The sequence below is a fragment of the Pararge aegeria genome, chromosome 1, assembly GCF_905163445.1.
Source record: "Pararge aegeria chromosome 1, ilParAegt1.1, whole genome shotgun sequence".
In the NCBI taxonomy this organism is placed as follows: Eukaryota; Metazoa; Arthropoda; class Insecta; order Lepidoptera; family Nymphalidae; genus Pararge; species Pararge aegeria.
In genome coordinates, this window is record NC_053180.1 from 20,542,323 (window position 1) to 20,570,054 (window position 27,732).

Below are 27,732 nucleotides of genomic sequence, written 5' to 3' on the forward strand. Positions count from 1 at the left end.
AAAATCACTAGACAATCGCTCCTTGTTAATTTAATTTATCATTGTAATTATAAGAATTAATTCACCACAATGTACTTAATGATTTGTATGTATATATTAAAAGAGCCTTTTTATGCTTATTTCATGAAAGAAAACATATCTCATTAAGAATTGTTTCCTAATTACAGGGTCTCGAACCAGATGGCTTCGCGGAGCACCACAATCAAATCAACGAAACAACTGCCTTTGACATGTCCAACTCAGAGTTTTGGTCGTCTTTCTCAAGCAGTGAAGAAGCATTACTCGAGTGCGCTGGTCTCATACTGAATCTACCACTGACGCCTCACTCCTCATGCCGCCCTGGTGTTTCTGAATCTCAGAGCCATACGGCGGCCAGGGCGAACGCTTTAACATATAGGTTTGTAGTCTTAATATTATTTTCTTTAATTTTGTACTAAATATTGGCCAACTTAAAATCGAGAAATGACATATGTCTCGGAAACGTGGTTGCTATTATTATGGACCTAATAAGAAAGCTCGTGGTCACTCCTTAAAAAAGAGAATTACACTCAGAGTATCGCTCTGTATGTCTCGTGGACGACGCTGGTTGTAAAAAGACAACACGCAGCGCTGGTAGACCCCCGCACTAGGTGGGCAGACGACATCGATCAGTGCTGGTCACAAGTGGCCCAAGAACGTATAATATACGGAGACAATACCAACCAGTGTACGTACCACAGAATTGAGCACACACCCTCATTCAGCCATCATTGCACGCAGTGTATTGTGCCTAAAAACAGTAAAAACGCACCGCGGACGTATCACTTTTCACCCGCGGAACGTTGCTAGCTCACAAACTGGTCCCATTATCCCCATTTTTTAAGGTGTGTATTCAATCCCCGTTTATAATATTAAGGGTAAAATAATTACTGTCAACTACTATGGTATGAAATGACTAACCCGTTCGAGAAACATGCTATCAATATATATTGTATACACGCTTTCTGTATGTTCCTAATTCCATGGTACCTACATGCATAGATAGAGATTCGAGGTTTTCAGTCATTAATATTTGAGGGTCTCCCTCTCAGCACGTGATCGCTCTCGACGAGCAAATTATACTACAGGGCTAAGGCTGTTATATAATACGCTGGTCAAATGCGGATTTTGAGACTTCACGTGCATTTAATATACTTACGTGTAAAACATTCTTAATTTTAGAGTGCCAGCTAACGGTTACTACTTCTTCGTGTTCAACTCCGAAAACGAAGTGCAGAGAAACTTCATCCGGGCTCGCTTCGACCTGCAGAAGACGAGATACGACGTCGCCCGCACCACGTTGAGGGAGTGCAGGAATAGCACTGAACGCTGTGATCTGCCGCTGGATATCTTTTCTAGCCAGAAGGTAATCTAATATTCTTAATTCCGTTAAGGAGTTCATCAGACCCGAGAGTTCATCAGATTTTCACCAAAACATTATAGGATCTCCTGGGAATCCTCCTTAGTGCAGTATTATATTGATATTATTGACGTTTTGTTTCAGTATTATAATCCTAATATAATATATATCATACAAACAGACATTGTAAAATAATATCTCCTGCTTTATGCGGTGGAATTAATCATTCTGAACCAATTAATCTAATCCTAAAAATATTGAAATCACTTTGCAAAGTAAATTATTTGTGTCCTGCGTCCTTAGCGGCGTTAAAGATTGCGCTTACCGAATGACCAATCACAAGTGCGCGTTCGAGCAGGAGATATATGATTGGCCGCACCCAAAATACTCGAACGCCCGCAGGATGGACTATGTGTTGTGACGTAAGCTTACGTCACACCCGTTCTTTTTAACAAAGGCCCTAAAATTTAGGGCCTCAATCATAGCTTTTAAAACGGGTTCCTGTTTTACATTTCAGCTTCGTTCGTTTCAACTTGTATACAGGATCTTTGATTGTTTCAGGTGGTCTTAGAGCTGCCTCTACGAAACAACGACTCACTTTGGAACGAGCAGTTCGTGATTATATCAGAATGTGAACCTCGGACGTCAGTGTACATGGCCTGTGTGATTGCTGTGCCGATTTTGATACTCCTGTTTGCATTTCAATAGCACCGAAAAATTAAATGGTCTATCCATTATATACAAAATAACCCAAGACTTTTAAATCATAAGATGTCATGTGATGGTATATTTCCAAAGAGGGTTGACGTCGTTAAAACAAAACCATAAATCAATCTTCAGTAGTTTGAAGAAGAAGTGCTGCAAACTCCAGAATGACGTGGGATAAGGGAAGAAGTTTACATGATATTTTAATTTAAAACAAACTTAGTCTATTTAAAAAAAACAAAATATTATACGTAACTATGTATGTAATTAATAGGTGCCCGAATCACATGTCAGGAACATTCACTAAAGTGGATATATTGGGTATATGAACACTACGTTATCCGTTCACTGTGCGTTCACCAGCCTCCACAACGTAGTGTTTGTATTCTCTTTGACTGTGTCCACACGCACACATTCATAGTATAAACATTTAATAGATTTAAGTTGTTTCCACCGTTCCAAGAATTGTTAAAATGTATCTTACAAAATAGATACTGGAGCTTATTCGAATATATTAATTACTTACCTAAAAACCTCAGGGTCCAACTTTGCCTACAACGATTTTATCAACGAATTTATTATTTAGGTGTACTAAGTCGATTTTTGCTTACCTTATAATATAAAATAATGTAAATAACCTTATACATAGGTACGTACTTTACGCTAAGAAGTAATGAAATTATAAAAATACTTCTATTATTATTATATAATGTATTCCTTTACGACAGGGAATATTGTGAAAAGGATGGTAGTACTATTAGACCTTAATTTTATTTTAGTTTTGAGATTTGTATACGCCCGAGACATAATCAATATTATAATATTTTAAGGGCACATAACAAAGATATTAAGGCGTGTACATAATTATATTAAATCCATATAGATTGAAGGGTGTCATTTCTAGAATGGTCAGTGTCGCAAAAACTAAAAAAAATAAAGAGATCTCCGATTTAAATTAATGTGAAAACGATATTATAGTATACGAAATAAGCGAGCAATATATTTCACAAGAAAGCAAAAATAGTTTCAATCAAAGCTTAGAAATTGTGTAAACTTTAGTATAAACGTAATGTGATACATAGTTAAAAATATTTCTCCTAATTATCATTTCGGAGACTAATATTCTTAACAACTGGTATTAAATAAATAAATCAACCGTTAACTAATAGTCATCACCTAAGAGTTGGCGGAGCATTTTTTTTCTTTAGATATCGCCTAAATCGTTAGGAATTCGATTTAAGCGATGCCTTGGTTTAGTGAAAACGGGCATAGGCCTATTAAAGTCCCACTGCTGGGCAGAGGCTCCCTAAAATGCGGGATGGCGCGCTCCATGATAGGGATAGATCTATGAGATGTTATTATTATAATTTCAAAATTCATTTCAAGTCCTGAGAGTGCCATCAGGATTGCACTAGCCTCGATAGAGTTAAAATTTTCACAAAATGTTTGTTTCTATTGACGCTATAATTTCAAGAAGTAGAAGAGCTTTTTGTGACTGAGTTCGTCCGGGTAAGTACTACCACCGTGCTTATTTCTGCCGCTAAGTAGCTTTATTGCAGTGCTGTGTTTCGGTCAGTAGGGCGTGATTACCGGTTTAATTATAAAGTATAAAAAATGTGTAATAAAACAGGCACCTACGCCTCAGGTTGTTGGACACAGGGCGGTACGTTGCAGGTCGTGCCTTGCATGCCCTGCGAAGTGTTGCTCTGTTTATGTGCGATTATTTTACACTTACCATCAGGGTGGCCATCTGTTTGGTCACTCAATTATAGCTATAAAAAAACGCTATATAATAAGAAGGGAGTATATAAAATATTATATTATATCCCATACAAGAAACGTGTTTATAGCTATTTTTTGCTCAATCTTAATAGTGCAAATAAGTGTTATGAAACCGTCATGTGCAATTCCAACTAGCTAGGTAGTTCTTTTTATATTCTTCAGAAAACCATTTTTTCTTTTCTTTCGAGTTGATACTATCGTTATTTATTGTAATTATTTATCGCTTCACTGACCATTCCTAAAATATTACTCTCGATACAAACAACACAGTCTTTGTCGGACTACAGAACAATAACAAAACTATAATTTGTGATAAGGATAACCTATTAAGTTTAGTGTCCGTTTTTGATAAAATTTAATATCAATAATTTTATAATCATGTCTAACAAAATGTTTTATTCTAATTAGCATAAGTGAAACTGGTTTAAGCCCGCCAACCCGCACGTAGTGGCGTACATAGTATGCAGATGACATAAAATAGGAAAAATCTTCAGTACGAGACATAAACACTTAAGGGTAGGCCTTTTTATAACTCTTACTATGCTTATGCTTATTATAACTCGTGCTAGAGATTGTTTTGATTTTATATCATCCCGCTTAGGGCATACCCTGTGCATACCCTGTATCGTTACGTGGTGAATCTAAGCTCAATATCATCAATCGGATTAATTAGGGAGATGAAAGTGTAAAGGGAAACCTAGATAGACGTTATAAGTCTATTTTTTTATGAAATTACCGTGGTTGCCTATGTCTTAGAGAATTAGAGCAACGCAATCAATGGATATACAACCCGAATTAAGAGCCACTAGTTGCACGTATATTTCGTCTCGGATATGATAAGGGTCTGATGATGAAAACAATTCCAATAATTAGAGCATTATACCTACTCAAACGGTATTATTTGTAAACTGTCTCTTTGCTATTTGTTGTCAGAGAAACTTAATCAATTATAACTAACGCGATAGTTATCGAAATTCCCACCGACCCGCATTATAGAAGCGTGGTGGGTATATATTCCAGAAACCTCTTGTTATGAGAGTAGAGGCCTGTAGGTACCTAGCAATGGGACGTTAATAGACTGAGGATGGCAATATTATTGGATAGAAGCAGGCGTTACATTGCGGAAATCCATAATATATTATCAAAATTAAGCTTAATTTGCTATACTCCGCGAAATCAGAATAATTGTTAAGTCTTAACAATTATTCATTGTAAAGTCAACATCTCCTGAGGATGCTCCGGTTTCGGAACAAAACTTGCGTAGGTATATTGCCGAAGATCTGTTTGGTGTGGAGTATAAGGATTGAAGAAATTTTTTTCTCCCATTTTCGCGAAGTTTAGCAAATTAAGCTTAATTTTGAAAATATAGATGGCAATATTGATAATATTTAAGAAAGTGCGAGCTATTCCATAGTTCAGACTATCTACCTACTCATAATGTTGCTTTATATAATACTAGCTGATACCCGCGATCTCGTTGCGTGGATTAAGGTTTTGTTGTTCCCGCGCGAACTCTCTTATTTCCCGGGATAAAAGATAGCCTATGTTCTTTTCCATGTCAAAGGCTACATGCATGCCAAATTTCATCCAAATCCGTTCAATAGTTTTTGCGTTATTGAGTAACAAAAATCCACGCTTTCACATTTATAATATTAGTAGGATTCTTAATAATAGATAGTTATTGTGTATTATTCAATTTTCAATAAGACATATTGAAATATATTATAAAAGTACTTTGTTACAACCAATTATTATTAGTGGCTAAACAATGAACCTTAATCATCATTTGCTATAAACAGCGTCAAACAGACAAATGTGATGTATTTTCGATGCAACTAGTCGTTGCCTGCGTTCTTCGTACGCTTTTATGACTGTTTTTTTACAAATCCCGTGGGAACGGTTTTTTACCCTGGCATAAAAATTAGCTTGTGTTACTCTGTCTCCTTTTAACTAACAGTTAACACTATGCCAAAAATTAAGTTGATTGTTTGCTTGTTTAGGGCGTAAAGAAAGGACAAACAAACCAACTAACAGAAGCACTTTTGCATTTATAATATTTTAAATATGATTTAAAATATCTCTCAATTCTTAGCTTTCAGTAAGTGTAAATCACTTACACACTTCACAATGTCACATGTATTGGAAGGTCGAAAACATATACAACGTGTAAATGAAAACCGAAATATTATTTCACATGCTTTAGAGGAACATTAATTACTATATCTGGGACTTATCTGTAAATGCTGATAGTTTTGCGTAAACCACTGCCATGGTTTTTACCGAAAGAAATCAGATACAGCCCTAACATCAAATGCAAAATTAAAATGAAGAGACTCCTGTCACCTTATTAGCTACGCGTCACGTAGCGTAGGCACTATGCGTGTTTCGGTCTATTATCCTCAATAGGGTTTTCACAAGGTAAACACTTATAATGCTGTGAAATAGTTTGTATGGAAAATATATATGCTTCTTTTAATATTTTAATCTTTTATGCACGCTTCAACAGTAGTTCGTAATTCGATAACTTACACGTTGTATATACGGCGCTATATTACATTATTATTGCAATGAAAGACGTGTGACTGACGTGTGAATATGAAATAGCATTACCAATTGTGTTCAAAAGGAACACAGTTGTCATTGTTATAAAAAAAATAAACAAAATCTGTTGGGTTTATCTAGCTGTCCAGATTTATAGCAAGTGTTCGTTGTAAGTATATGTTTATATCTAATACTATAAGAGGCTGTTAATGTGATACTAGTCATAATTAAACATTATCAATAAATTCGTAAAGTGAAAGATGTGTTTTAATTTATATTTCATTTAATTAAACAAATAATTACTAAATAGAAGGATGACTGTACATTCCACCAAAAAGTATAGACTCAGTAAATCGGTCGACAATAAGGAATGCAAAGGGCCGGTTCGCTGTAAAAGGTATACTATGTTTAGGTCTCCGTATTATCGGGGCAGGAACTACACTTGCTCGGGCCTCCTGTTCTGTAACTTCGATATCAGCGATCTGTGTCATTATAGACGCATACACTGGATAGTCGGATATACCTCCGAAGTCTGCCAACTCCGGATAGAACATCCTTTTCACACCCATATCGTATATCAGCTCGGGTATGTTCTGCAACTCGGACGTTATTTTAAACCTCGGCATTTCAACTTTCACAAACTTCGTCCCCTTCACTTTAAATAGATTAAAAATGGTCGATAACCTTATATTTTTTAATTTATAAAACAAATCAACCACTGTACCTCCAGTTGGTAAAAAGACAAGCATACAAAGTCTGTCGTTCGTATTAAAAGGCAATTCCAAGACTCTAGCGTTAATAAACGGCACTTCTGTTAAATTAAAGTAATCTTCTTGATTCATCATCCTCACGTTTCCGAGGATAACATTTTCTTCCGAATAAAACTTTTCTGTTGACGTGAACACGGGGTTGAAAGGCTTCCACCAGTCACTTTTAAAGGATGCAGTATCAGACATCAGTAAAACTGTTAAATTAAAATCATCAGAATCAAATTGACCACCTATATCATCCATATCGATCGCTTCATTTATTTTTGCAACTGCTTCTTCGCGATTATTAAAATTTAATGAAATAATCTTAGTTGTATTTGTTTTGTTAACTTCTGTCTTAAATGATTCTTTGACGCTCAATAATTTGTCGATTACTATAAAGTTGGTTCTCTTCGTCATAAATTTCAATTCTTCATCCATTGAATTGAGAATTTCCCTAAACTTACGTCTGAAACATTTCATGCGGTGATATCTTGTTACCTGCCAAATTTCAGTTTGTGTCGGCCCTCTTGCTCCTTCAGCCAAAGACATCAGTTGAAGCCATGTAGACAGTGGTGAGAACACAAAGTGGAATCGAGTGTCTCGGGACACCCTGTCCAAAAGCCGTACGGAAAAGTCATAGGTAGGACGTTTAAAGGAAACTAATGCGTTTTCATGGTTGCAGTTTAACTTTTTTCCTTGAACTAATGTGAATAAAAATATAAACGAAACAATTTTCAAAATCATTGTGATTTTACCAATCTTACGTAGTTCGAACTAGCAGTAAATAGTAATAACTTTAACACTTGACTCTATAATAATTGACTTATTTTACGTTCGCAATAATACTGTTGTACTCATTGAAGGCTTGTTTTATTTAAACTGAAGTTTTATGTCAAGATCGATATTTATAAACTACTGAGATAAACTGGGGTCAAATATTTGACCGCCGTATTCGAGGATAATTCTAGAGAATTTCAATGGAAGGAGATGTGCGTTTCTAGTCACTGGCAAAATCATACTAGTTAATAAACAGGAAGTTAGTCACTATCAAAAAGAGCTCAAGGAAAACATTCTCGAAAAATATATAGGTAGAGTCACTACAAACAGACTGACTTTACGTTTCAAAAGTGCTTATAAATTAGGCCTAATAAATTTTGAATTTTAAGTTTTATAGGTATACAATATATATTATTATTTGCCTTCATGTTTGCTTACGTTCGCTTGTAATTTGCCTTCTTAGGCATAAAGTCTGATACATTGTGTACTTACACACAGAACTTACGCCGGATCTTCGTATCCATAAAACTCATTCTCGGAGCTTCTTGGTCATATCAATCGATCGTATTCATCATCAACGACATAGACTTAACTAGCACCAAACTGAAATTCTGTCGTACGTGTTAAAATGCAATTCTAAAACTCTAGGATTAACAAACCTCACTTCAGTTACATTGATTCTTGAGACATGATTGCGATAGGTGCTTTTTATTCTTATATCTATACATATCTTTAGTGTTTTTGTTGTAGTATATAAAAGTTGAAGAGCTTCCGCCAAACACTTTGTAAATAATAAAAGTAAGATCAGTAAATCTGTTAAATTACAATTATTGACGTCATATTGAATAAGTACTAGCTGTTGCCCGCGTCCTTCGTTCACGTTTAATACGGCTTTTTTCAAATCCCGTGGGACTGGTTTGGTTTCCTGGGATGAAACCCGTTACTCTTCGTCCTTTCAACTAACTCCATACCAAAAATCTAGTTGATTGGTTTCTTATTTAGGACGTAAAGGAAGGACAAAAAAACTAACACACGTTTTATTAATATTTTTATTCACTTTATAACACAACCAAAAAAACCGTTTACAAACTGCTGATTTAGTGCTAAAGCATTTTCTACCAGCCAGCATATATTTCTTGTGTGCGTGTGTATGTCACTGAACTCCTCCTAAACGGCTGGACCGATTTGAATGAATTTTTTGGTATGCATTTAAGTGGCACCCAGGATGGTTTAGATTCACAAATCAGCCTGACAAATGGCGCTGGGGTCCGCTAGTATATATATATATATATATATATATATATAGGTAGACAGGCGGATAGACAGACAGGTAGGTGGGCAGGCAGGTGGGTAGACAGCCGCGTAGACAGGCGGGTAGACAGGCGGGTAGACAGGCGGGTAGACAGGCGGGTAGAAAGGCGGGTAGACAGGCGGGTAGACAGGCGGGTAGACAGGCGGGTAGACAGGCGGGTAGACAGGCGGGTAGACAGGCGGGTAGGCAGGTGGGTAGACAGGCGGGTAGACAGGCGGGTAGAAAGGCGGGTAGACCGGCGGGCAGACAGGAAGGCAGGCAGGCGGGCAGACGGGCAGACAGACAGATAAAGTCTTGGCGAAAGGGTCCCGTTTTATCATTTGGGTACCAGTCGGTGTCAGTTTTAACTTCTACAATATTCATCAGAACATTTTAGAAGCTCTTTTACAGCAGCTAGCAGTCGATATGGGTTGAGGAAGTTTAATTCAACAATCTTTATTGAGTTTGTTTTTTCACTTTGTCCTTAAAGAATTTTTCGTTGTTACATAATTTATCAATAACGATAAAGCTGGTCCATTTTATTGAGAACATCTTTGAACTTTCGCCTGAAGCATTTCTTGGAATGAAGTCTTGTGCAGTTCTTAATTTCATTTTGGGTCGCTCCTTCTGCCAAGATATAAATTAAAGCCAAGCGGTGAGATTATAAAATCAACATCAGTCTTTTGACCCACTCTGTCCATGAATCGTACGGAGAATTTTATTGTTGCAGTAACTTTCACTCCCATAAAAAATTGAATTAATATTACTAATCATCATCATCATAAAACAATTTACCGGCCACAGTGCACGTTCTCCTCTCAGAGTGAGAAGGGGTTAGGCCGTAGTCTACTAGCTGGCCAAGTGCGAATTGGTAGACTTCACACGCCGTTAAGGACATTATGGAGAACTCTCAGACATGCGGGTTTCTTCACGATGTCTTCGTGATATTTAAATTAAAAACGCACATAACTCCGAAAAGTCTGTGGTGCGTGCCTGGGCTCGAACTCGGTCTTCAAGAAAGTAAAGTCAAAGCCTTATCCACTTGGCTATAACGCAAATAATATTTGCTTAAAATTGAGTCTTTCAAAACAGAACAGAAGTACTTTTCTTTTATAATACGAAATTGGCTTGCTTTAATTCTATTGTTGTATGTAAGTCACTGAAGGCGTTTTTATATTATTGAGTTATGGACATCGTGTATTTATAAAAGACTAGCGTACCCAGCCCGCTGCGCCTGGCTAGATTTTGCTTTATTTTATTTAAACAATAAACTTACGTCATAAAATTTTTAATTTAAGTCATAATATATTAAATCATTTATTTCTCTCCGTATTCATTCTCTTCTATTCTCTTCTCGAGCGGGTGAAGATCTACACCCAACAACAGAATATCATCATAGTAAATAAAAGCTGTATTTGACAGTTTGACAGTTCAAAACTAGGAGTGCTCCGGTCGTCACCAAACTTTACAGGATTACTCGCCAGGTCAATCCGGAGATTTTCTGAAAGTTTCATTGAAATCGGTTCAGCCGTTTCGGAGCCTATAGGGAACATACCCACACACTATCTCTTTTATATATATATATATATAGATTTCAAAATATATATATAGAACAAAGATTGTTAAATTTTAAAACGATGTTGGGACAGAGCAACTGCTGAGTTTCTTGCCGGCTTCTTCTCGGTAGAATCTGCCTTTCGAACCGGTGGTAGAGACACCACAAACAGACATACTTGACGTTTCAAAAGTACTTATATTAGGCCTACTTAAAATAAATTTATTATGAATATAAGTACTTACGGGAAATCATATTACAGTTTAACAAAAAGACGAGTGCGAAAAAATATTTTTCGAATATTATATCTAATTTCAGGGAAAATTAAAAGCACCTAGTTTCAGGTTTTAATACCAGGAAACTGTGAAGCAAATATCATTTTCCAATTTTTATATATATTTAATTCATAATTTATTCATAATTTACATTCAGTTTTGTTATTATTATACTTGTTGGTTTATTAAGTAATCTAAGTTTTATTGCAGTTTTTTGGTTTTATTTTTGCTTAGTTGTATCTTTTAAGCTTTATCTTTGTGTGTCAGTAGAGTGCCACAAGCCACGGCCGATCTTATTTATCAATGTTACTTGAAAAATTACTGACTTTCATACTAATACCAAAACTTCGTGTATCGGTGTTTAAGACCTACGTGGTTGATATACCTTGGACAAGTACGAAGCGCTTTGCATCCGCGTTTCTGATTCGCACCATAAAGGTCTGCCCTTCCAGCTTTAACTTTCCCACTACTACTAAATGAGGTAGGTACTACTACTAGGTACTAAGGTAGGTAACCTTCGAATCAAGAGTGAATAGGCATCTTCTAAGCAAGCGCGCTCCATGTTAGGCTGCATTAATCAGGTGTGATTGCGGCCATGCGCTAGTCTATAAAAATGTTTGCGTTATTAAGAAAAATATTGGCATTCTGCTCTCCTTCCATATATAAACTATATACATGTGGGATATTTCATACTAATCGTCCACGCAATTTTCGTAAAAAGGGTAACTAAGTTTTTGGTTTACGTTAAGATAAGTTACAGATAAGTAAATTGGAGTCTTAATTCCTACAAAATATTATAGATATAGGAATTCTCAGTCTAGGAAAAATAAAAACATTTATCTTCTTAGAAACGATTTGATATTTCATAAGCCGTCGCTCGCGAGCCTTACCTACCTACTCGAGTTTTTTTGTTTGGTTGTGACTTGTAACTTGGATGTTTCCAAATAGAACACAACTCTAACCTTTGGTTTATCACGGCGGTCGGTCAAATTGATAACGTCTTAAATAATTCTGCTTCGCTAGCTATCAGTCTTAAAAGCTTATTCAAGTTAAACGTACAGGATGAATAAATTAGTATTTCTATTAATTTGTGCATTCACTCCTCATGCATTTACCCAATGCACTGTCGAGAAGGCACAGCCGTTTTTTAAGAGATCAGTGTATGAATTTTCTGTGGAACTGTTGACCAGGCTCGCACAGGAAAAGGAGAATCACTTCGTGGCGTCTACACTATCGGCATGGTCACTACTATCGTCTATCTCTCTTGGCGCTGCGGACATCACCCTCGCCGAAATGAGGCAAGTTCTCAAATTACACAAACGTAAGTGTTTCAACTACAAATACTTGCAGCTCGCAAACTCGATCGCCGTCAACAATGAGACGGATGTTGTGGTTGAGAAAAGCTCTGCGATATATGTTGACGATAAGATGCCAATCCTCGAAGCCTTCAGAAGGAAAATGAATACAGCAGCTGGCACTACATTTAAGAGCCTGGCATTTGATAATGCAGATGCAGCAGCCCAGACGATAAATGACTACGTGAGCGAAGCGACGCACGAAGTTATAGACGAGATCGTGGCCCCAGCAGATCTACAGGACGTACTTTTAGTTATGATCGATGCCATATTTTTCAAAGGCGCGTGGAAATTTCCATTCCCGAACGAAAATACGCAAGTTGAAGGATTTTACAACGAGAAAGGAACATTTATCGGGAAAACTAATTCGATGTATATAACGAAAACTTTCAATTTTAGAGATGTAAATATAGTTAGTGCAAGTGTAATAGAACTTCCGTACGGGAGCGGAGAGAGGTACTCGATGTTGGTATTTCTGCCACACAAAGATGTTTCCGTATTCACTGTAATCGATAAACTTAAAAATATAAGTTTGAAGTCTATACAATGTTTATTTGATGAATTCGGCCCGCTTGAAATGGCTCTAAACCTTCCTCGATTTAAAATAACTTCAGATCTGAATAACTTAAAGGAGCTTTTAGAAGATATGGGCTTAAAGACGATGTTTGACAGCAATAGCGCACAGTTTCCAAACTTATCCAGCTACCCTACATACGTGTCCAATTTAATCCAAAAAGCTGATATAGAAGTGACAGAAGAAGGCACGGTCGCTGCTGCAGTCACAGAAGCGCAGTTCTCTTTCAGGAGTAGCCCCACTAATTTCAATGTAAACAAACCATTTTTATTCATGATTATAGATAAAGAGGTAGATGTACCCATATTTGTTGGTGCGTATTCGAAACCAAGTGAATTTTGAATAAAATAAAATAATTGTTTGATTATTTTTGCTATCCTATCCTAAGTATGTAAATATTGTTATTTGATTAATTATATTTTGAATCAGAGAAGTACCTACCTACCACGACTGAGACCACACTTCCAAAGAGGGTTGGTAGGCTGAGGAGCACACCGACTCATACAAGATTATTATCAGGTTTTAATCATAATTACCGGGACTGCTGGCTTGAGGGATTCTTAGAGGGGCAGAAGTTAGGCAAACTCGGACTTCTAAAGTCGATCAACGTTGCCCACTCGTCTGATAAATAAATAACAAATAAATAAATACACTAAGACAATACACACATCGACATCTAGCCCCAAAGTAAGCGTAGCTAGTAGTGCTGTACAATTTGGCCGTTTAAACCGGCCATAAAATTAAACCAGGTTAATTAGTTCAGCACCCAAATTATTAACTTAAACTAACCAGTTAAATTAATTAACTAGTTAAGCTAGTGTTATGGGTTGGTACCCATAACGTACTTTAGTATCTCAGTAGATGATTGAGGAATAATTTTATGAATAATATACATAAATACTTATAAAATACTGATAATCACCCAGACACTGAAAAACATTCATGTTCATCACAGTAATATTTTTCCAGTTGTGGGAATCGAACCCACGGCCTTAGACTCAGAAACCAGGGTCGCTGCCCACTGCGCCAATCGGCCGTCAATAAACTGCAACTTGATATTCACAATATTTTATTATTTGAAGTCCATCATAAAATATATGGTATAGTAATTTTAGAATTGAACGAAAAATAACGCTTTCAGCCCATCACCGTCTTGTTACTAACGTCGCAACTACGTTTAGGAACCAGGCGCAATGGCTGGTTTTGATTTGATTCCTGGCATGGCTAAATTTGCAATTATATTCTACGAGATGTACGGCACTGTTTTGGTTATTCATAAATCCACAGCACTGTTAATTTTACGAATTTTTTAAGGTTATCCTATAACTAGCTTAGCCTCTCAAAGAGCATGTTAAGAGTCTAAGGGTATATCAGTGCCAGATTTCATCAAGATCGGTGTTTCAGTTAAGTATTTTAAGATTAACAAATTCCCGTTTAATAAACTTTACCAATATGAATTAGTTCATATAATTTTAAAAATGCTGAACCCACAGCTATGCAACTATTTATAATTTAAAAAAAAATTCTGTCAGTTAGCTGTCATTTTTTCTCGAGGCTATGGATACTCGAGGCTTAAGAGCCCTCAGAGTGCAGACGTCAATGCCAAAGTCAGCTGACTGCTGGAATTATAACAATTTTTGTTGGTTTTGTAAACAACAACAGTGGCTACAAGAGTTCAACTAGATTTCCACAATTTTTTATTATTTGAAATCCATCATAAAATATCGGGTTAACGTAAATTAATTGCAAACACAAAGGTGGAGTGATCAGATAAATTTAACTATTATTTGTACCAAGGTAAGCAACACAGTCAACTTGTTTTACTTGAGTAGGTCTAAGATTAATTATTTATGTGAATTAGCCATTTCCGTCCATCCCTCTATCAGAGATCTGAACATAAATATATTACCTGCCTATGGGTCCAAACTGAAAATGTTATAAAAGTAGTAATAAACTGTATCCTTTTTTAAGGAGTCTTCATACTATCGAAAGGAGCTTATAAATATTTTGTCACTTTTAATATTAATAGTATAATAATATGTATCCAAAACTTATTTTCAATGTTTTCACAGGTTTCAAGAAACAATTATAAAATCTTTCTAACTTGCATGCAATAGGGATGACCATCTCAAAAATTCACTTTGTTGATTTGATACATTTTAGTATGAGCTATGTACATCATATATCGATGAATGAATTTATGTATATACTTTTATTGCACACCACAAAAAGTACATAAAAAAGTATAACAAAACAACTTATACAATTTGGCTTTTATTTATCACTTCATAGCGATTTCTTCTAGGCAACCAATGGCGAAGATAAACAGAAAATAGTTAGGCGATGCATATTAACATATACCCATAAAATAAATATTTCATTACTTAAATAAATATATATGATACTAGTTTTACCCTGCCACGCTTCGCTGTGGCACATTGAGATTGAATGGTTTAGAAAAATAGATAAAACAATCCTTGATGCATATTATATATCATGCTAAAATTTCAGCCAGATCATTGCAGAACTTTTTGTGTTTTTGAAGCGTACACAAATCAACATAACATTTTTATATATATAGATATGTGTTTTAGCACTAAAGATGTCCCTCTTACTTCCAGAGGCAACCAGTATTATTTGGAAATTATAGATATGTAGTTGCAATCATTGACTGATAGACTTTTCCGCACTTAAAGTTTTAGTAGTAGTACCTATTAAAGCATTTTGTGGCCAAGCTTGTCCAGGGGAGTCCCTACTACCCCCATGCCTATTTAAGCTGCTAAACTGCGTTCCAGTCCGAAGGGTGTCATTTCATAGGATGTGTTCCTTGCATGGCATTTAAAGTGTTCCTCTGTTTATGTAAAAAATTATGGTTTTTCACTAACCATTAGGTTACCACAGCTTGGTCCATCATTTATTACTATAAAAAAACCTTTAGGATTATCAACAATTATAATTATATAAATAATTTTAATGCCCTCACAATCTCCTCTAGGGCTAAAATTTTTCAAAATCTGATAGTAAGCGACCTAAGTTTAACAAACATGAAACTTTTATTTATTAATTTTAAGTATGTGGGAATTTTAGTATAACATTTTTTATTTTTTTTATCCGTAACCGATTTTGTGATTTAAACTTCATTCAATACATTCTTGTTTGCTTGTAACATAGCCCAAAAAAATTCTGTCCAAATTTCATGTCTAAAAGAGTTAAAATTCATAATTTAGTTTTTTATGATTTTTTCTAATCATTATACACTTCCGAGATTTAACACTTATAAAAAAGTTAGCCTATCCATTAAGTCAATGTATCCTCTACATGGATGCAAAATTTATATCAATCGGATGTACAACCGTAAAAAAACTCTATAGATTTATATATTAGTATAGATATATATAAAACAATATTTATAACTAAAGACATAATAATATATAAGTAACAAATATAAATATAATATATAAAAATGATATCATAAAAAAAAATATAAAAAAATTAAATATGAAACACAATAAATAAAATAAATAATTATCCTCAAACATAACTAATAAAAAATGAAAAATGAGAAGAACGGAGCAGTGAATAGTCTGATGAGACTGATACATTATTTGATATACATTTTAGAATGCAGATAGCGTCGGAAATGGCTGAGACATACACAATATCCACAGAAGAAAGACAGTTTTATGAGGACAATGGATACCTGGTTATTAAAGGGCTTATTGACTTCACATGTTTGTATGGATGCAAGTAAGTGTGAATATCCTACAAGTGGAGTTACAGTTGAATGTGTTACAAAATATAGCACCTACTTACATTGATTTTTGCTGATTACCTAATAATTCTAAATTTTATTTTATCTAAAATATTTTTAAGAATTAACATTTATATTACTTTAATTTATTTTTATCAGGAGATTAATAACTAGCCATGGCAGAAACCAGACCAGACCAAAGAAAACTCTGAAATTTAAAATTCCTAATTTCCCCCCGCCCCGCTGGGGATCAAACTGAAAAAAACTGCATTTGTGGTCCATCCATTATATAAATTGTTAGATATGGGCATATTTCCATGAAACTAAGAATTGATTACACATTCATTTTTACTGTTATTTGGTAGATGATCTGAATTCTTATTGTATAAATAATTAGGTATAGCCTTATTATTTATTCTTGTGACTTATTTAAGGATATTGATTTTCAGACAAAGGTTTATTAATATTTGCAAGGGGGTAGTGGATAGAGGTGGTATGGTGTTGGTAAAGGAGCCGAGCCTCGCAGCTAAAGGGGCCAAGGGGGAACAGCTGATAAATAAGGTAAGGAATTACAATAGTACATTATGCAACTAGTATGGACTATAGTACATTTTATTTTACACTCGAGGAAGTATTAAGCGGTAGTATTATTCGCATAATTGTGAATGTGGACAAAAGAATTATTTTTTTTATCTATTTCATTATGAGGATATATTTATTCAAGGAAATGTTATTAACTATTGGTATTTATTTAAAAAAAATGTACTACGCGGTAGATTGAAAATGTCTCTTTCTAATTTCTTAACTCAATTGCAATAATGTAAAATAAAAAAACGGATGGTCTATGTCTACCACAGTGCGTTTTAAATCGAAGTAATACAAGTTACGTGCAGGTGTGATAGAAGCACTATTAGGGCTTGGAAGTTATTTAAATTTTCTAATATGAAAGTAAAATCAAGAGGCCCGGGACCGTGGATTTTAGAACTTCCTACAAAAGACCTAAGCCCAGCAGTGGACGTCAATCAGTTGAAGGGATGATTAGAATGACGATGAACGTAAAAAGCCTAAAACAAGTTAATTTATACCCATATTGAGGGAATTGTGAAAATATATGTAATCCGCGTTGTTGTGGCGGCGGCCATCTTGGACTATTTTTCATCAAACATAGAGCTACCAAGAATACTCCTGACTAATTCACCAAAAAAATCGATGGCGAATAATCGATGCGGAGCTACGATGCCACAGACATACACACATTTACGGCAAACCTATAACACTTCGTTGTCTTTTTGCCGTGCGTTAAAAACTCGAAGAGCATAATAATTATAATTGCACCTTTAGCATTGTGTAGATTACTCGTGAAGACAATTAATAGGTAGGTACTTAAATACTAAAGAATAAATTAAAGTATATCATATGATCATATATTTTTATACCTTATACACATTTTTTTTTGTTTGACCTCTAGTTAGCTCTGCACTACAATCTCACCTGGTGGTAAGTGATGATGCAGTGTAAGTTAGTAACGGGCCACACTGTTGGGTTATAGCTGTTATAAACATTCCATGCTCGAACCCGGGAACTCTTGATTTTTTGATAAATTTATTGAAAAACCAACATAGGTAATGTATTTGTGTTGTTGTAAAGGTACCTATCTAAAATAAAAGATTTGAAACTACATGACAATAATGAAAGCTTTCACCAATTGTATTGCTAATGCATAAAAAAAAATTTTTTTAGGTTACTTTAAAACTTACATTCTTCAACTGAGGAAATTGATCTTATTTATGTCAATTTAAAGCTCAAATTTGCCTACAAGTCTTCAGCTAGTGCCTTAAGCAGAACGTTTGGCTAAATAAAATCTAGGAAGTACAAGATTTGCGACTCTAAATCGAGGTTCATAAGGGTTATTTTAATTTGTAGGTATAGAGGTTGATATACTCGGTTGCGAGCTAGCAAATCTTGGCTTCTTACTGAGTGCCAGGTGTGAGATAATATGTTTATGGGTCAAATTCATCAGAATTCTATATGGCAATATAATCTGACACAAAATATTCTAATATGAAATATTAAACAAAAGTAACAAAAAGCCAACATCACGCGGTGTTCCCAGGCGGTCACCCATCCAAGTACTGACCGCGCCCGATGTTGCTTAACTTCGGTGATCGGACGAGAACCGGTGTATTCAACATGGTATGGACGTTGGCGAATATTGTGGCGAAAAAAATATTAAGAATGCAACCGCAACGCACTGCTAAACAAAATAAGATTTAAAATCGATTCTCGAGGGCCTAGTGTGAGATTTTCTACCTATTTTTAGTTATTCGATCGCTTGAAAGTTAATTAATATTTGAAAGAGCGCCATCTAGTTTCGATACGGTTTCTCAGTACTTCGATACAGTATCATATCAACCCATCACCGGCCCACTACGGGGCACGGGTGTTCTCCCACAATGACAAGGGGTTAACGATACCATAATAGAAGTTACGACGGTCAATGGAAAAATCTGACACTTGGCACTTAGTTGGAGTAAAGTCAAAGTCAAATATTTCTTTATTCAAATAGGCACATAGATGGCACTTGAGATGCGTTGATTATATCCAAAATGTGTACATAGCAGTGAGTAGTGATGGCTATAACAAGTAAACTTTAAACTAAAGCTACGGGGGTTCCAAACGCGCCCTGGTCTAAGAAGAAGCCCACAACAAACTTAGCCGCGTATTAGTTTTGTTATCACCATCTCACCTGGTGGCAGGTGTCAGAGATCCACTTCGACGAGGTGTTCTCGTCGTACACGGAGCACCCGCGCCTGCTGCACGTGCTGCGCCAGCTCGTGGGCGCGCCGCTGCGCGTGGTCAACAGCATGCTCATCAACAAGCCGCCCGCCAGCGCGCGCCACCCGCCGCACCAGGTGCACGCGCCGCCCTGCCGCGGTGACTCGCAGCGCCACGGTGGAAACACTTCCATATAATGCCGACCATCACTGAAAGTTCTGCGATTTAGTACAAATAATGCATTACTAATCTACACCGAAAAGCTGACTTTTGAAACGTCAAAAAAAAGTCTAAAATATCTTTATTCGAGTAAGCTAAATATTGATTGTATATCATGGTATTCTGCAAAGTAACGTCTGCTTCTATCCAACATTTAAAAAAGTTAAATCAAACTGGTAAAAAGCTTTATTTATTGACCATTGAATTCTAACTATCTTGATAAATAAAAGCAGTGGGATTTCCAATTACACTCCCAGCATCTGAAAGAGATTTGGATAGGTGGCAATTTTGATGCGTACATTACATGAGAAGTACACGGTGGTGAAATTATGGCGATAACCATATTCGTAAACTTAAAACTAAAGCTACCAGGGTTCCAAACGCGTACCGGTCTGAGCAGAAGCCCACACCATACTTAAGCGGGTGTTTTTTTCTTTGTTATCACCATCTCACATTGTCATTTAAAATTATTAGAAGAGCTACCTGGCTAGAGCAATAATTCACACCCAAGCTTTTTTAAACTTTGAACCTTTTAAGAGACATCTCCAAGATGTCAATGTCAAATGTTTAGAATTTTATAATCACAATTAGTACAATTATTCACAAAACGATCCGTGATGCCAATTTCCAATTGATGTCTTACGTATAACCCAAAATAACTACAAAATAATGAGCAAAGTCTAACATCTAAACCAGATTCTCCGTTTACAATAATAAAGTATATTTTTGTTTCAGAACAAAATTACATATTTTGTTAGTTACAATATTTACTTTCTCCTATGTCAGTTCCTATCACTAGTACTTAAAACTATTTAAAGAACTACTTGCATCCTCTAGCGCTAATATGAGCATGGTTCAAAGTTCTCCAGAGAGGACTGTCTAGCCTACACGCAAATTTGCTGAGGGCGTTAGTGTTATGAGCAAGTCAGCTCATCATAGACGCAGCTTAAAAGTTAAAATACGGGAACTGTGCGCATCACAGATAAAAAATACTACAGTCTGAACACTACATACAAAAGACTTAATGGCGTGTAGAACTGCTACATATAAAAGACTTAATGGCGTAAAAAAGTATATAAAACACTCCCAACGAAATATAAAAATATCAAGTTATATTTATGTAATATTATATTTTTAATGAAGAAATAATTTATATATTCCAGGATCTCTACTACTTTCCGTTCCGTCCGGCTGAGAAAATCATCGCGGCGTGGACGGCCATCGATGACGTCACCATAGACAACGGCTGCCTCTACGTTGTACCCGGATCGCATAAGCGAAACATTCTGTATGAACACGGGAACCTGCCTGTAAGTTGCTTTCAACTGATTTGATGTCCCAATGCAGGAAACAGGTCCCCTCTTACCTTATCTGTGTAAAAAACAGGATAAGGTAAGGCGGGCTTATGCACCCTACCCAAATTTATCATAAGATTTCATTCAGTCATTTCGAGTATCGAAACACCTAAATGTTCATTTTTGGGTTGAACATTCTAATTTTGTTGGTATTTTATCTAAAACGACTGTTGTAGAAGCGTGGTTGAATTTGAGCGTTAAAATAAGTACATACATTCTTGTATCGTCAAAGTAATATAGACCTTATGTCACTGGTTCTAGAATCGTAACTCCTGTCCGATTTCACGAGCGTTCTGCCAAAAGCTGAGCTGAAGAATTTTAGGCAAATTTGGGCTTTTTATAAAGAGATTCGAATGCGAGCCAATTTCACTCCTACTTTTATAGCGAGCAACCAAATCTTGTACGCTACTCAAGTTTCATGTGTTTACAGAACACGTACGGTGGGTCGTCGACATATATTTAAATTCCCCAAAGTTTTAAAGGTATTTTATGTGGGCCGATCCCGGCGGCACTGCAATGCCGGGCCGACCCGTGACGGGAGTGGAGCGAGCCCCGAACATCCCGTCGGTTTACAAAAATCAGTTTAATATACTGGTCCCACATTGTGGGAACTTTCAGATATTAAGCTGAAAAGAACAGATACTACACTTTGATCTTAGCCAAAAGGCCGAGAAGCGATGCCGTAATGGTGTTACGCCGGGGTAGTGATTCGTCGGGTGAGAATCTCCCCAGCGTGAGACATAACAGTACACGACACATACAGCGACATCTGTTGGGTATAACGTATACCTCGTCATTGTTAACTACTTTGTCAAGACGATTGGTCCACAAGTTAGTTCACATCTTTCCACGTTTTGTTCAGTGGCGCGGCAGTGCCAACATCTACCTCATACTGAACATTATTTATGTCTTGCTTAATGCCAACGTCCATACCATGTTGAATACACCGGTTCTCGTCCGATCACCGAAGTTAAGCAACATCGGGCGCGGTCAGTACTTGGATGGGTGACCGCCTGGGAACACCGCGTGATGTTGGCTTTTTGTTACTTGTCTATATGACAAAATTTGTGTCGTCTAAACCTCGAGAGGGAATTTTCCAAAATAATTTATTAATATTTTATCATTTAAATCTGATTACCTAAATTCCGATTTCCACGTATCTAACTTCAAAAACATAATTCGAAAAATTCTAAATTCATTTATTTCAAGTAGCCCAAGTATATAATCACTTTTGAAACGTCAAGTCAGTCTGTTTGTAGTGACTCTACCATCGGTTCGGAATGCAGATTATAATGAAAAGAGCTGGCAAGAAACTCAGTAGATTGCTCATTAACAACATCGTTTTTATCATCATCTTCAAGATTATCTTTTGACACAAAAGAGACAAGACAAGATGGACACAGGCCATGATGTGTACATCTCCAGAATATAATCTTTCTCCTTGCCAAGTTTCATTAAGATCCGTCCAGCCTTGAAACAAAAAAAAAACAAAACAGACAGACAGCCAGATTTACTTTCGCATTTATAATATACGTACGGCTAGAACTTTTCTATAAGCTTACGTTCAATTTAATCTTCGAGCTTTTTAAGACACATCTCCAAGAAGTCAACATGTGGTTTATTGTAAATTTGTATAACTTCTATATATTTTTAATCAAATTACAAATTTTATGTAGCCTAGTTTATTGCACTGCTATTATTTTTGCTTCTAATGTTCAAGACGTTGAAGTCACTATTTTTTTTAAATTTAGAAATATAATATGAACATTAAATTTTCAAACATATTCTTTAGCTATACACTGTCATTATTAAAATATCTTTAAATTTATCTTCCAATGACTCTCGGTCTTCTTTTATGGATCGCATCGAATAGCCACCTTCTGCAGCACGAAATTAGTGCTAATATCAGCAGCATTACCCCATTTGCTGTGAAAGTAACTAAAATACACTTGCAGTTTCTACGTCTGTCATATGGCATATCTTCTTCACTGCATAGGCAGCAGAACTAAGCCTGTTCGATAAATTATTTTCATGAAAGCCCTATTGAAAGAAAGAAAAATCGCCAGTATTGTCACACATTTGTGTAAAATGTTGCATTTGTGTCATAAATTTGTTAAAGTATAAAAAAAAATGTGTGGAGCTGGCTCAGTATAGCTGCATATTAAAACCATTATCTTCGTCGTCACTGAATCCTCGCGACTAAACAACAACAAGTTATAAAAAAGGACAATTACATAGAAAGGACAAGCATGAAATACAAAATCATCAAAATCTAAGTAAGAGGTAATAAAAAACAAAATCTAAAATCAAATGTAAAATAAAGGAAAAATTATAAAAAAGTACAAAAAGGTGTGAAAAGTAATAATTTGTTATTTTTTATTTATTTTTATTTACTAGTGGTCATTACGATTTTTTGTACAATAATTTAAAGTATTCTTCAACTCTATTTGTAGACGTTACGTTGAAGATAAACATATAACGTTATTCCTAGAATCAATACAACTTTAAGGATTCGTCATACGCATCCTTTGAGTAGGTATATATTTAGAACAAATCCGTGTCCTGGATTATGTGATTCTCAACTTATTTTTAGTTTATTAAAAATGTTGTTAGTTTTACTAATTTCGACTCAACTACTACAACGATCGTGATGATATTTGGCACATGTATCGCATTCTAAAGATGAAAATATATTTTATTATCCCGGAACTTTTCCGAAGGATTTAAAAATAAACCTTTTGGCTAAATATTGCATAGATATATCTTGCATCCTGTTTTATTTTTTAATGTTAATAATTAACTGACCAAGCCGATAGCCCACCTCATGGTAAATGGAAAACCCTCGCCTATAAACAGAGCAAACTTCAAAGGGCATGCAAGGAGCACACCCTGAAAAGTGTTGTCCTGTGTCCATCTACTTGTGGCGTACATGTAAAGGCTCATGTGTCTGTAACTACACCGAAAACCACGCCCACGGATCACAGCATTGCAACAATGCTGGTTAGCGGCAGAAATAAGTATGGTGGTAGTACTTCCCGGACGAGCTCTACTACTACTAAATAAAACTGTCAAATTATCAAGGATTATCACGGGAAAAACATAGGTTTCTACTGGAAAAATACAGAAGCAACATTTTCGAAGGTCTCACTTTTAAATCATAGAATATTACTTTGCCAATCTAATTACTACGCAAAGTCCTTTTCAATTTCCAGTTTAATATGGCGATCACAAATAATGAGGCTTTGTATATTTGAAAGAATGTTCAAAATCGGTAGATCCAGACTGTGTCACAAACTAACAAACTCTACCTCTTTAATGTTAGTACAGATGAAATTAATCACTTTGCTTACTCTTTGTTAAATTGGAGATGGAGAATCTGTGAGCCTTTACTCTTATATAAGTCTTTTCAAAAATATGTAGTTCATGTTCAAATTTTTAAAAAGAACTTTCAACTATAAAGTAACCTTTTTTGTTTCAGTGTAGTCTTCAAATATTTAAACTTTGAATTAAATGTCCGATTCGAATTAATTAAAAATACTTTACTGCTATGTAAATAGCCTTGATAATTAATCTTTTTATTTGAATAAGAAGTAATACTGAGATACAAATGTAACCCACTTTTAACCAGTGGACTAATATAATATTGTAAATATTAAAAAATAAACTAAAAGAAAAAAACAAAAAGCCAACATCACGCGGTGTTCCCAGGCGGTCACCCATCCAAGTACTGACCGCGCCCGATGTTGCTTAACTTCGGGATCGGACGAGAACCGGTGTATTCAACATGGTATGGACGTTGGCGATAGAAGTTGCGAAATAAACATTATGCTGACACCGCAACAACTTAACTAAACAAAATATTTAATTGAATAGGTACGATTCTGAGAGCCTAGTACGTATGAGACGTTCTACATACGTTTACATATTCGCTTGTGTAAAAGTTAACTATCGAAGGAGCGCCATTAAGTTAAAACACTGGGAAACCGTAATGTCATCTAGGTGACATTAGGGCACCCTGTTAAACTAGGTTCTCCAAACTAAACTGTCGTATTGAAGGGGATGGTTGTCGCTCCCCAGGACTCCAACAAGATGTACCACGGCATCCTGGACGCCGCGGTGTCCCAGGAGCGCCGCGCCCAGCTGGAGATGAACCCGGGGGACACGGTGTTCTTCCACCCGCTGATAGTGCACGGCTCCGGACCTAACACTACCACGGTAGGTTTAAGTCGCTACATCGATCAACATTATAAAATAATAATAAAAACATTTATTCACGCGATTATTAAATTGTGACAGAAATCATAGCTGAATACATGTTTGGTTGAATCACTGATACCTAAACGAGTAAAAACTCGTGCTCTCCCCTGTATTTATTTTTGATACAAAACAAAGACTATGCTTATCGTATGACTGCGACAATTTTATTTGGATGAATTCTCAATTGAATTTTTTTTTATTTTGGATAAACAACAGAATCTAAACTTAATATGCAACGTGATAAAAAAACTAAAACAATGTTTATTTTTGGAGATTAGGTAACTTAATGTGATTTAAATAATGTATCTTCAATCTAGACACAATCTTTGACATCCAGTTGGCGCAGTGGGCAGTGACCTTGCTTTCTGAGTCCAAGGACGAGGGTTCGATTCCCACAATTGAAATTTTTTGTGTGATGAACTAGAATGTTCTTCAGTGTATGGGTGTTTATCTGTATATAATAAGTATTTATGTGTATAATATTCATAAAAATAAAATTCATCACCTATCTTAGTACTCTTAACACGAGCTACGCTTACTTTGGGGCTAGCTGATGGCGATGTGTGTATTGCCTTAGTAATAGGGAGGTTTAATACCCTTTATTATTACACGTAGGCATATATATTATGTTCAAAAAATAGGATGTATTGGCATACTTAATCTTTCAATATTAGGCTATAGGTAATAAGGCATTGTCAATACTAGAGTTAAGTGTTAGCGAGCTCAAACAAACTCTTTTTTACTGTTAAACGTTCGTCGCTGTCAAAATTCAATATTAATTTATTTCAAGTACACCAAGTATAAGCACTTTTGAAACGTCAAATCAGTCTGTTTGTTGTGACTACCACCGGTTCGATAGGCAGATTCTACTGAGTAGAGCTGGCATGAAACTCAGCAAATTGCTCTTTTTCGAGATGAGAGCGGAGTGGCCTGCTTCCAAGAAGTCTCGTCGATAATGAATTCATCAATTGTGTAGTGACCACGATGGGTTGTATGTGTTTGTGCGCAGGGCTACCGCAAGTCGCTGACGGCGCACTACGCGCACGAGGACTGCCATTACATCGACGTGTCGCGCACGGTGCAGGAGCCCATCGCCCGGGAGGTCGAGGCGGAGGCCGAGCGGAGGGGCTTCCGACTCAGCTTCGCGGTGAGACGAGCAACACGCACGTGCACGCGTACACGCATTCGCACCAACACGAACACGCGTGCGTGTTTTTATTTTCTAGTAGTAGGTAATTGACGGTAATTGGACCCAAAAACGGACCCAAATTATGGTAATTGATGGACACCGGGCGGCATGTTGCAGGACGTGCTCTTTACATACCCTGTGCAAGTATTGCTCTGTTTATAGGTGTTCCACGTGCCATCAATGATCAGGATATTAAAATTAAAAGTAAAGAGTACACTGCATTCCCACCCGCGAGGTGGAGATGTAGTGTTTTCCACCCGCGGTTTGGATATTTTTAGAAACATATAAAATATATAAAAAGTGTGTTTTTCATCCTATAATAGGAAAGTATGATGTATTAAATTTTATATAATAGGTACTAGCGTACCCAGCCCGCTTCGCCGGGCTAGATTTTGCTTTATTTTATTTAAACAATAAACTTACATTATTAAATTTTTATTTCTCTCCGTATTCATTCTCTTCTATTCTATCTTCTATCTCGAGAAGACCTCGAGCGGGTGAAGATAATTATCTACACCCATGTACACCCAACTATAGAATATCATCTATAGAATATCATAGTAAATAAAAGCTTTATTTGACTGTTTGACAGTTTAAATCCAAGATGGCCGCGACCACAAAATCGGTCGGTTTTTTTTTTTTTATAACTTCCTCAATATAGGTATGCCATCGTGTCTCCTCCATACCACGTGACATTGGCGAAGTAAATCGTACCCAATTGGTACAAACGCAAGCCATTAAAAAAAAAAAAAAAAAATAGGTATGCCATCATTTACTGTGTCGAGGGTTTTTTTTTCTTTAATCCCATTGTCTTCATATAATTTTAATATGTTTTATAAACCGTTCGTTATAGTAACAATTTCTTTCCTTCCCAGGATGTATGGCAGTATAAAAGCAAATCGATCGCCAGCAGCGGTTTACAATCCAAACTATAAAATGCACAGACAGAGAACCATACTTTTATAGATTCGGTGAAGATTTTAATTTTATATTTTTATATTTTTATACAACTTTTTTAACTATTCATAAGAAACGTCAAATGTAATACTAAATATATTTTTGACAATGGTGATAATTTTGGTGATACAATTGTTTAATTGTAATTATGATGGGGTGTTATGTTACTGTTATATTATACCTATTAATAGGGAGGTCATTCTGGTGTATTCTTTTTTATTAAATTTTTTTGTTTGTAAAAAGT

General features: G+C 35.9%; 3 protein-coding genes and 4 non-coding genes across 10 annotated transcripts in view; 3 read left to right on the forward strand and 4 right to left on the reverse strand.

Moving 5' to 3' along the window:
- LOC120637852 overlaps positions 1-3,729 on the forward strand; it is a 29,133-nt gene extending 25,404 nt beyond the window's left edge. For all 3 annotated transcript variants that reach the window (XM_039909899.1, XM_039909890.1, XM_039909907.1), the window contains 3 exons: positions 168-397; positions 1,201-1,384; positions 1,940-3,729. In XM_039909899.1, the coding sequence (XP_039765833.1) occupies positions 168-397; positions 1,201-1,384; positions 1,940-2,086 (561 nt within the window). In that variant the 3' untranslated portion in view covers positions 2,087-3,729. The remainder of the gene's footprint in view (positions 1-167; positions 398-1,200; positions 1,385-1,939) is intronic.
- A 2,839-nt stretch (positions 3,730-6,568) lies between these two features.
- Positions 6,569-8,151, reverse strand: LOC120637870 (serpin A3-8-like). Its single transcript, XM_039909919.1, has one exon. It carries the CDS (start codon positions 7,900-7,902, stop codon positions 6,709-6,711), a length of 1,194 nt encoding a protein of 397 aa, XP_039765853.1. The 5' UTR covers positions 7,903-8,151; the 3' UTR covers positions 6,569-6,708.
- A 3,954-nt stretch (positions 8,152-12,105) lies between these two features.
- On the forward strand, positions 12,106-27,720 carry LOC120625542 (probable phytanoyl-CoA dioxygenase). 2 transcript variants are annotated; one of them, XM_039892603.1, is made up of 9 exons: positions 12,106-13,316; positions 13,458-13,462; positions 16,614-16,732; positions 17,186-17,297; positions 19,493-19,648; positions 20,894-21,040; positions 25,163-25,300; positions 26,352-26,489; positions 27,407-27,720. In XM_039892603.1, the coding sequence occupies exons 1-9, from the start codon at positions 12,119-12,121 to the stop codon at positions 27,464-27,466; spliced, it is 2,073 nt and encodes a 690-aa protein (XP_039748537.1). In that variant the 5' UTR covers positions 12,106-12,118; the 3' UTR covers positions 27,467-27,720. The 2 variants fall into 2 exon arrangements, with proteins under 2 accessions (XP_039748537.1, XP_039748528.1); XM_039892594.1 differs by lacking the exons at positions 12,106-13,316; positions 13,458-13,462 and adding an exon at positions 14,553-14,782 and having other exon boundaries at positions 16,607-16,732; positions 27,407-27,711.
- On the reverse strand, positions 18,825-18,943 carry LOC120627538. Its single transcript, XR_005658931.1, has one exon. It is a non-coding gene; the product is annotated as a 5S ribosomal RNA (ribosomal RNA).
- LOC120627504 lies at positions 21,572-21,764 on the reverse strand. Its single transcript, XR_005658926.1, has one exon. It is a non-coding gene; the product is annotated as a U2 spliceosomal RNA (small nuclear RNA).
- On the forward strand, positions 22,005-22,123 carry LOC120627546. Its single transcript, XR_005658932.1, has one exon. It is a non-coding gene; the product is annotated as a 5S ribosomal RNA (ribosomal RNA).
- On the reverse strand, positions 24,769-24,886 carry LOC120627444. The gene has a single exon (XR_005658911.1). It is a non-coding gene; the product is annotated as a 5S ribosomal RNA (ribosomal RNA).
- Positions 27,721-27,732: the final 12 nt, after the last annotated feature.

Bases quoted from the DNA above. Each gene is read 5' to 3' on its own strand.
- LOC120625542 (XM_039892603.1), top strand. From the start codon at position 12,119: ATGAATAAATTAGTATTTCTATTAATTTGTGCATTCACTCCTCATGCA. The intron at 17,298-19,492 runs GTAAGGAATTAC...ACCTGGTGGCAG, and splicing joins GGGAACAGCTGATAAATAAG to GTGTCAGAGATCCACTTCGA. The intron at 21,041-25,162 runs GTAAGTTGCTTT...GTCGCTCCCCAG, and splicing joins ATGAACACGGGAACCTGCCT to GACTCCAACAAGATGTACCA.
- LOC120637870 (XM_039909919.1), bottom strand. From the start codon at position 7,902: ATGATTTTGAAAATTGTTTCGTTTATATTTTTATTCACATTAGTTCAA.